The 9,706-nt window shown below is 54.2% G+C and overlaps 1 protein-coding gene across 1 annotated transcript in view; it reads right to left on the minus strand.

The window, feature by feature from the left end:
- The window catches only part of OLFM1 (olfactomedin 1), a 32,006-nt gene extending 22,300 nt beyond the window's left edge, over positions 1 to 9,706 (minus strand). The window contains exon 1 of the mRNA XM_027887113.1: positions 9,163 to 9,706. Coding sequence (XP_027742914.1) covers positions 9,163 to 9,228 — 66 coding nt within the window. The 5' untranslated portion in view covers positions 9,229 to 9,706. The remainder of the gene's footprint in view (positions 1 to 9,162) is intronic.

Here is a 9,706-nt window from a genome sequence, read left to right on the forward strand (position 1 = left end):
GGAGGGAAGCAGGGGAAGAACAAAATAAATGGAGAAAAGATCAGGGAGAAAAGGTATGGGAAGAAAAGATATGGAGAGAAAAGATATGGGGAAAAGGGAAAGAACCGGGGAGAGATTTGAAGAGAGTCAGAAAGGCTTGGGGAAGGGAGAGAGAGATCTGGGGAGAGGGCAGAAGGTTTGGGGAAAGGGGGAAAAAACTGGGGGAAAGGAGAGAAGATTTGAGGGGACGGAGAAGAAGTGGGGAGGAGGTGGAGGAGGTTTGGGGAGGGAGCGGAGCGGGGAAAGGGGGGGCTGTTCCCCCGCTGCGGCGCTGCCGCTCCCCCTGCCGGCTGCGGGCGGCGCTGCGGGCGCCGTGCTGGGCCGGGGGGGCGCTCGGGGTGTCGCGGGGACCGCAGCGGAGAACACGCCGTGCCGGGGACAAAGGGGAGCTGCTGCCGGCCAGGGGAGCCAGCCAGAGCCGCCGCCAGTTCTCGAGCGCTCCTTGAGAACTCCCGCACAAACCTGCGGGCTGCGCGACCCCTGCGGGGCGCCTGGTGGTCCCCAGCCCTGCGAGAGCACCCTCCGCATCCCCGCTCGCCGCGTTCTGTCGCGATAGCGCTCTGTCAGCACGAAGGATAAACAGAAATGTCCCGCTAGACCTGCCTGCCCTGCTCCTGCCCCACGCTGCTCCTGCCTCGTTCCCAGCGAGGGAATTCCCTGCCGAGGAACCCCATGGGCTACAAACACCACACAACCCGTTTGGCCAGCCTGGCATGTCGTGGGCAGCGAGGTGGAGCTTGGTCACACAACTCAGATTTCCTGAAGGCATTTGCAGAATTGGCCCGGTGGCCTCAGAACCACAGTCACCAACAAACAGAACTCTGCAGTTCCCTGCACATCCTTCCCTAAGTGAACCTTTGAAACACCCTGTGCAAAGCAAAATTATGGAATTAATCCGCTGTCCCCCTCCAGAGGATAGAGGTGACACCCCTCACTCCACTGGTACAGCATCAGCCTTGGATTGTTGGAATAGCCACCACTGCCCTGTTGCAGGAGACCCTGGATGTTCCAGCTGCCACTGAGCTGGCCTGTCCCACCTTAACAGGACCATGTCCCTTGCTGGGGACATGGCCCTTGGTGTGGGATCATCCCAGCACTGCCAGTCTGGGCAAAGGGAGCAGCACCAGCCACAGCCCAGTTGCTGCAGGGAGAGCTGTGGAGCTCCTGTAACACACTGAAATAAAGCACATTTAGCAAGTCCACCAGGTGGAGAAAAAGAGATGAGTTAGAGCAGGAGCGCTGCTGCCAGGTCGGATCCTGTCCCTCCCACAAGGCAGTGGCAGAATCAGGCAGTGGCAGAATCAGGCTCTGGCAGCTGGAATGCCATTCCTTTCCCTCGCTTCCGTGTCACTCTGCCCCTTCCTCCTGCTCAGCTCTAACCCAGGTAAGTCAGCCAGCTGCTGAAATCAGAAGGGAAACTCTCCTGCCCTCTGGATCACACACTGTCCTGCTTTGGGCTCCTAAAAAGGTTTCCACCCCGTGGAATTGGTTTAACCCAGCCCAGGTAAGGCATCAGCATCCCTTCCATGGCAAAACTGCTGCCAGGAGTGTGGGGTGGCACCTGAGGGGGCCTGCCCCAAGGAGGTGCTTCAGGCTGTGGTTATAGGAACAGGTTGATTAGGCAAAAGCCTTGGATGGCTTCCAGCTTTTAGAAGGAATCACAGTTCCCTGCTCTGCTCCAGTGCTGCTCTAACAGGTGCTTCTGCTGTGCTCAGCACTGTGGCAGCTGAGGCTCTGATTGCTTATCTGATTTCATATCATATAAAACACTTGAGTGCGACGCTTAAATCATCTTAACGTTCATTTTGGAACTGAGTCGGTAAGTAAAGTTTATCCCTCATATTTGTCTACTCCAGGAACATCCAAGGGAGTTAGACCTACGGATACTTTGATGTGTGAAATGGTATTCAGTGGGGTAAGGATCATTCCTTTGCCCTGCCCTGGATTCCACCTGGGCTAAAGCCTCACTTCCTACCAGTGCACATTCATATGCCTTTCAAACGCTTTGCAGTGATTAAAACTTACTCAGATGGGGACAACAAAGCACAGAGAGAGGAACAGCAGTCACAAGTCCCTGCTGAGGAGACAGCCCATTACTGGGAACCTTTTCCCAGGGTTTGTGCAGGTGGAGGGAGGCAGAACTGCTGATTCCCTGGAGCAGATTTTATTTCTTTCTCTGCTTTCAGTGTTTACGAAAGAGCCAAAAACCAGCAGTTTTGGGGGAGATTTTTTTTGTTGCTAGTGAGGTAAAGGGAGTTAAGGCAGGGACATCAGGACATCCTTCCATACCTTTTCAGAGAGTTCAGTGATTTAATTCATTAACAACGTGTGCTGGGAGCAGGCTGGCCCTGAGCCTGTAAGGGTATAACCTGGGCTGAAGAGAGCCACAACCCTCCCCCAAATCAAGGCCATGCAAGCTGAATCCACACCAGCTGCTCCAAAGCAGAGACCTGACAAAAAAAAGAGGCTCCCAGAAATGCTGCTGTTTCCATTTTTAGGGATGAAGGATTATGCAGAGGGTAGTGGTCACTGCTGTGTGTGGAGATGCTGCGGGTCGTGGGCATCAAGGAGGAAAATGACCTTTGTCATCTCAGTGCCTGAAGTAGCTGATGTGCAAACATGGAAACTCTTCCCTACCCAAGCAATTTCCCTTGTTTTGGAAGCCCAGTGTGGCAACAGAATGAAAATACTGACACAAAATATCAATAAACTTGATGTGGGAGACCTGATGTTGCCTTGACTCCTGCTGGGGCAGCAGAAACACTGGTGAAATCAAGAAGGAGGAGACTGAGGTGACTCTTTTTGACCTGATGGTATTCACTGACAGGGCCTTCCAGAACAAAGCTGGATATGGCCCTTAAAAAGTAACTTTCCATTGCAGAAATCCCTGCAGTACCAGTTCAGCTGAACTGGTTGAGCTCACCTTCCTCCTGATCACTTTGGGGTTTTTGCACAAGGAATTGCCTCGAAAAAAACCCTTTTGTTGTCACGGTTTTTCTGGTCCTGATCACTCCCTCCAGCCACCCTCCCCATGAGAGCAGGGAGTGCAGGGCTGCCCCAAAAATTAGGGGTTCCAAGGCTGCCCCCTCCGTGCCTCTCCTGCCGTAAGCAGAGAGCAAACAGCAGGAAAAGATGAACTGTTTAGGGAACAAAAGAACCTTTAGGCATGCATATATTCCGAGCAGAGAAAGAGGAGGAATGATAGATAAAAGCAAAGAATAGGGTCTTCCAAAATAGCAACTTAGTGGAAAATTCCCCTGTTGGGAAGTGATAAATGAAAAATGAGCCTAAAGGGGCCCTGCAAGGGTCAAGGTGTGCAAAGAGGGACAACTCCTGTGTGTGAGTGCGCAGGACAGGGTGGTCACTGTCTCCCTCTCCTGGCTGGTTCAGAGAAGAGATGCTGAAGCTCCTGTTGCTCCCAAGTTTTGGTGGGGATCGTGTCAATCGTGACCCCAACCCGAGAATTCCTGCTGACTGCAGGGTGAGAAGGACGGGAGCTGCTCTAAAACACACGCACCTGTATTTTAACAGCCTCGGATCTTGGCGGTGCTCCAAGCTGGATCAGTAAACGCTGGAGGCATCTCAACTAATGCCCGAGGAGGATGAGTCCAGCTGGAGGGGCAGTGCTCTTCCCGGGGCTGGCAGCTCCTGTCCTGGGAGCACAGGACTCGGGAATTTGGCCAGGCACTCCAGCCTGTCTGAGGATTGCTCCGGGGTGTGTGGGACAGCCCATTCTCCTGCTCTTCCCAGCTCCTCCTCTCTGTACTGGAAACCTGTGAGGTGTCCCACGTACTCTGGGCAGGAAATGTGGGGAAAGGTCTGTCCTTTCTGGAAAGACCTGGCTGGGTAACTTCAGGGATCCTCCTTAGATACTTCGCTTGGACTAAGTGATTTTTCCTCCCTCCTAGAGTTGAGGGAGGGGCTCTGAACTGGCCTCTTGGAGGATTTGCTGCCTCTGCTGAACCTTTGCATCCCTCATGGAGCCCTGACTGAGGCCAGGCTGCCCCATTGCCAGGTGCTGCTGCACCCAAAGGAGTGTGGATGGGTGAAGGCAGGTGAGCTGAGGGGTGGAGGGGAGCACCCCTGTCACATCTGGATGGGAGAGCATTCCTAAAACTAGGCTGTGGGGATGCTGAGCAGCTCTGTTGAGGTGGGTCCCTGCAGTGGGGCGAAGGCTGAGGACAAGGAGGCCCCAGCCCAGCCCAGCCCAGCCCAGCCTTCTCAGTAGGCTCAAGGCTCTAAGCCCAGCCCAGAACTGCACTGGGGGCTCACTGTGCCCTTCTGCTTTCTGCCCAGCACCACAGAGTTGCAGAGAGAAAGGTCTGGACTCTGCTCTAGACAGAAGGATGATGTTTCTCATCCCCCTCTCAAGTAAACTTTCACCCCCTCCCCTTGCATTCCTCATTCCCTGGAGGTACCTGAGATCCCTCCAGCCTGAGAAGAGGCACCACCTGCCCTGGAGGCAGCGTGGGCAGCCACATCCTCATTAGAGAACACACACTTTGTACCCCCATCACCTCTGGGGCACAGGGCAACCTTCTGTTGTGTTTGCCATGGGGCATCTGTCCCTCAGGAGGTCACAACTGCCACAGCAATAAATGGTACCAGTTTTCCCAGATATTTTGGTCTGACTTCCAAACTTCTTTGTTTTCTCTCTGGGTTTTTTTTTGCCACTGTTGTGCTACCAAGACAAGTCAGAGTCCCTGGGCTGGCGCAGGTTCTGCAGGTTCCCATTCCTTGGATGCTGTGGCTGGGGAGGATGAATTTTTTGGCACTTTTCCCTGGGTCAGGCACACGCCTCCGTTCAGAAAGCGGCTTCACAGTGAAAACTTGTTCTGTGTGCTGCTTGCTAGAAACACAGCATTGCTCCTGGGCCCAGGGCTGACACTGCTGCTGTCCCTTTGCTTTTTTTCCAGGATGGGCAGGGCGGGCTGGGAGCCAGGATCCGAGTCCTGAGCAGAGAAAAAGCTTCCCAGGGCTAAGACCCAGGATAAAGCCAGTCCAGAGACTGGGACCAGGGTTCCTGAGCTCAGCTCAAGGGGAGTAGTAACAACCAATAGCTACAGTTTACAAAAGAAGGAAAATCAGGATTTTTAGACACACTTCCCCCCCCAGCTGGGATTTGCTGGTGCTAAGTCATGTCTCAGGCTCTGTATCTCAGTTTCCCCAAGAGCACCTCCCCCTGCCTGACCAAATCAAACTCTCAGGTCTCCCAAAGAGCCTGGTTGAGGTATCCACAGCCAAGAAACACCAGAGGGACCCTCCTTGGGTGTCCCTGGCCCTGCCTTGTTCCCTTTGGTTTGTAGCTTCATCACAGCAGAGCAAAAAGGCAACACTTATCAGTCATAACTCCAGAATTAGGTTCATCCACTGTCAGCACAGTTTGCAGCCTTCACCTAATTCACTCTGAGAGTAATTAGTTTTGTATTACTTTACGTATAATGCTAATGCTGATTACAAGGACTGATAACCTGAGTAATAAATACAACCCAGGGCTGAAAATTACCTTTCTTTTTTATTGGTTAAAGCTGAAGTTAGTGAAACGAGACACAAATTGGTTTATGAGACGAGGCAGCTGCCTCCTGTTACAGGCTGCAGATTTGCAGCCTAATCCTACTAGTTTCCATGTGTCTCCCTGACAGGGGGAGGAAGAGCCTGGGCATCAAACTGGGCACTGGGAAGTTCTCCATGGACAGAAGGGAGCCAGCATGGCTGGGCTGAGCACTGCTGAGCACGGGCAGCGTGTCCCTGGCACCTCTCACTTCCCCTGAAAACAGCCCCAAGAGGGGCCTGATGTGCTTTTAGGAAAATCAATGGCAAAATTATTATTTTTAGGCTTTTTTTTTTTCTTTCCCTATTGCAGAAGCCCTAAATGTTTAATATCTCCCTGCTCCAGGAAGGTCTTTCTTCCTGTGTGGTTCCGACGATTACCGGGGATGTCGGAGTGTCGGCTGCCGCTCTGCTCCTGAGAAACTTTGGGGAATGCCAAGAGGCTTTCACCTTAATATCCCAGCTCGAGGAATGACAAAGGGACAGGTCAGACAGACAGACAAGCAGCTGGCATCCCAGACCCCTCCCTCTGTCGATATTCCTGGCTGGGCCGCAGCATCCCAAACCTCTGCCCCTCTGGCAGCACCGTCTCTCTGCACGTGGCAAGCGGATCCTTAGAGAGCGTAAGTTGGCTCAGCTCCTTTATGGACACCAGGAGAGCTGCCCTGGGTCTCTCTGAGGAGAAGAGGAGGAGAGGAAGCTCCTATGCTTTTCCCAGGAAGGCCCTGCTAAGAGCTGTGCACACAGCAGAGTGAGGGGGATGCACCCAAGGGTGCCCAGAGCATCCCTGTGCCCCCATCCCAGCCCCTGCACCCTGAATCCAGCCATTCAACCCAGCCAAAATAGGTCATGTCAGGTTTTGGTTGCTGACCTGGGGACAGCCAAGGCAAGGCACAAAACAACTCAGGAGACCTTTGGCAGCTAAAAGAAATCCCAGAGGCTCGTGCAAGTCTCATGCTGGGGCTCCTGACACACACCCAGCCCTGCCCTCTGGGGGCATGGGGGGGACTGAGGGGCAGGCAGGGACTTCTACAAAGGACTGGGGGGTGGAGGGGCAGTTCTGCCCTTGTTTCACCCAGGTAAAACTATCATCAATCTTAGATAGGTCTCCAAGCCCCTACCAAAGTGGGGGTGCAGCCCACAGCATGTGCATCACCCATGTGCTCCCAGCCTGGCACAAGCATCCTTCCTCCCACCTGGGGGGACTGTCAGAGGATGCTGCAGCACCAATACCCTGGTGACAACTCCCTTCCCTCCACAACAAGAGCTTTCCCAGCCCCCCACTGGAAGGACAGCCACGTGCTCACCCTCTCCAGCCCCGTTTAAGAGCCAGACCTCTCCCCGTTTCTTCCTTTCCTGTGTACTGGCCTGTCAGTGTCACTGCAGAGAGGGACAGGAGGGGACAGCAGTACCTTCTGCATCGCCAGGGAAAGATGCCTAAATCAGCAGCCTCTCTCCCCTGAACCTCCATCCTTCCTCCCCCCAGCACGGGCTCTCTGTAGGGGATGGCAGAGACTCCCCACGTGTGATGGAGATGTGAATCCAGCACCGAATTAACCATGGAAGACACTGAGCTGGGCGGTGCCTGGGCTGAAAGGCATATTTGGGGATTGCATCTGGCAGCTGTGCTACAGAAATGAGATGCTGAAACTCTGAAAGGGCTCTGCAGTGCCAGGCGAGTCAGCAGGCACGAGAGTGGGAGAGCTCTGCACAGCCTGGCAGGACGTGGATACCTGCCCAGGTAGGCACTGCAGAGCAGAAACCAGCCCCAGCTAGGCAGATCAGCAAAGCCAGGCTTTAGCAGGGGCTGAAACCTCCTCCCACGGGCTGGGAGGTAACTCTGCCAAGTTACCTGCAGCTCTCAGCCCCACAGCTCAGGGCAGGTTTGGTTCCCCCTCCCCACCCTGGTTTAAAGTTGGTCGAAAAGTTGAAGTGAAATAAAGCAAGAAAAGGGAAAAGCAGCATCACTGGTCCTTGAAAAAACCCACTAGAGCAGAGCAACGGGGCTGTAAAGGCCAGTTGGGGGGTGACAACCCCCGGGGAGGGGCCACCACCCAGGTCCCCAGGCCATGGGGCTGGGCAGGAGGGGAGGCTGGAGGGGCAGCGAGGCAAGGACAGCCCTGCTGCACTGCTTAGCCACAGTGCCACCGTGGCTGCTGGCTGGCTGTGCCCTCAGCTGGGCCAGGAGCGTGGCCAGCAGCCCGTGGTGCTGGTGGCCCAGCGCTGCTGGTGGTCCTGGCTTTGTCCAGCGCGGCGCATGCGCACGGCCCGAGCATCTCACACACAATGGGCTTCTCCTTCACTCGCAGCTCTGCTGCCTTCCCACCACCCCTCCTCAGCCACACAGCTCGTGGATTGCTTTGCTTTTACCCCCTGTACAACCCTCGAAGTACAACCTTGTCATCCCTTCTCTGCTCCACGCGATTAAGGCAGCTCTTTGCCTTGGCCATCCCTTTCCTGGGGGCAGCAGAAATACTCTGAGGGTGCAGAGGCAAAAGGCTTCAGCTGCTCAAACTTCAGCAGTAGGGCAGTGACAGGAGAGAGCATTGTCAGCAGGAGAAGGAGAAAAAAAAATCTCCACAAAGCATCCAGGATGAGAGCCCAGCTGCTAATTGCTCCTACACTAAGAAGCCTCCATTCCCCTCCTATTTATAGCTTCTTTTTCTTTCTTTTTTGCTTCCAGGCAGCACCACAATTAACCCCACAATCTAGAGCATCCTCTTGTAATTACTTTTTTTCCTTTCCTCAGTGACTGGGGAAAATAACAAAAGACATCACCCCGCCTGCCTCTCCCCAGTTGGCTTAAAGAAGTCAAATGGAGTTTTAATTCCACTTGCAAGAAATGTCTTTTGGATGCCTCCTTTTCTCTCCCCCAGCCTCACTACTCACTCCGTCCAGGGGCCGGGACAGTAAAGGAAAACATTAAAATCCGGGGGAAAAAATAAAAAAAAAGGTGGAGTGGGGAAAGGGGGATAAATAAGCTGCTCCTCTCTCCCACAAGGCTGTCACAGATGGAAACATCAAGGGACATTTAAATGTCACCTAAAATCAGCAAAGCTACCCCCACATGAGGAGTGGTGGCGGGGGGGAACAAGGAGGGACTGACACCCTGCACTGGAGTCTCGTCCCCCGTGGGGACCTGGGACGGGCAGCTCTGAACTTGGCCGAGCCCGAGCCCGGGGTGGGAGTCCCGCAGCCCCTCCCTGCTCCCCCAGCCCTTCACGGGAACTTTCCCCGCAGGTGGCTGGGGTGGGGTGGGGTGTCCCCCACACCCCTCCAAGGGGGGCGGCCACGCCGGGGCTGCCCCTTCTGTCCCCATCTCTGGGGGTCCGGCATCCCGAGCCCCCCGCCCTGTCCCCCCACCCCTGGGTGTCCCCCCCCCCCCAGCCCGGAGGGTCCCCCAGCCCTGCGGGCTGGGCACAGGTGATGCCCGGGGGATGGGAGGGGAAGGGGACACGAAGGTGCAGCATCCTATCCCAGTTTTCTTTTGTGCTCTCGAGGTTTAACAGAAAATGGCGTTGGGGAGAAAGGGAGAGGAGGAGGGGGTGTGGGAGAAGGAAGAGATAAACCTACTTGGGTGAGTTCTGTGCCCATCAGGATGAGGAAGCAGAGGGTCAGGAGCTTGCTTGCCGGTTGCATCTCTCGCACCCCGTTCTAGGCACCTCGCATACAGATCACCTCCGGGCGAGCCTCCCTGCGCCGTCCCCGAGCCTCGCTGCCTCCTCACTCCTTTATTCTTATTAATATTTTAATTAAAGGGAAAAAAAAAAAAAGGAAAAAAATAGACAACAAAATTCAATTTAAAAAAAAAAAAAAATCAGCCTGATTTTGCGGGCGGCTCTCAGCACCCTCGGGAAGCGATGCCAGAAATCTGCTCAGCAGAGCCTTCACTTTGCATATTTATTGGGATCCCAGTTTCTCTCCTCTGCTCTCGGTGCTGGCTCTCTGGTAATTTATTTAATTTTTTTTTTTTTTTCCTAATGGCTCCCTTGCTCCAAAGACATTTGCGAAGGGAAATTCAACGGAGCACGCAATGATTATCTCTGCTATTGCCAAAAGTTTGCCTTGAAAAGGGGGGTGATGGGGAGAGGACAGGGGATTTAAAAAAAAAAAAAAA

The sequence above is a fragment of the Empidonax traillii genome, unplaced genomic scaffold (assembly GCF_003031625.1).
Source record: "Empidonax traillii isolate 1590-97213 ecotype Southwest subspecies unplaced genomic scaffold, ASM303162v1 scaffold204:size1584377, whole genome shotgun sequence".
NCBI classification, from domain to species: Eukaryota; Metazoa; Chordata; class Aves; order Passeriformes; family Tyrannidae; genus Empidonax; species Empidonax traillii.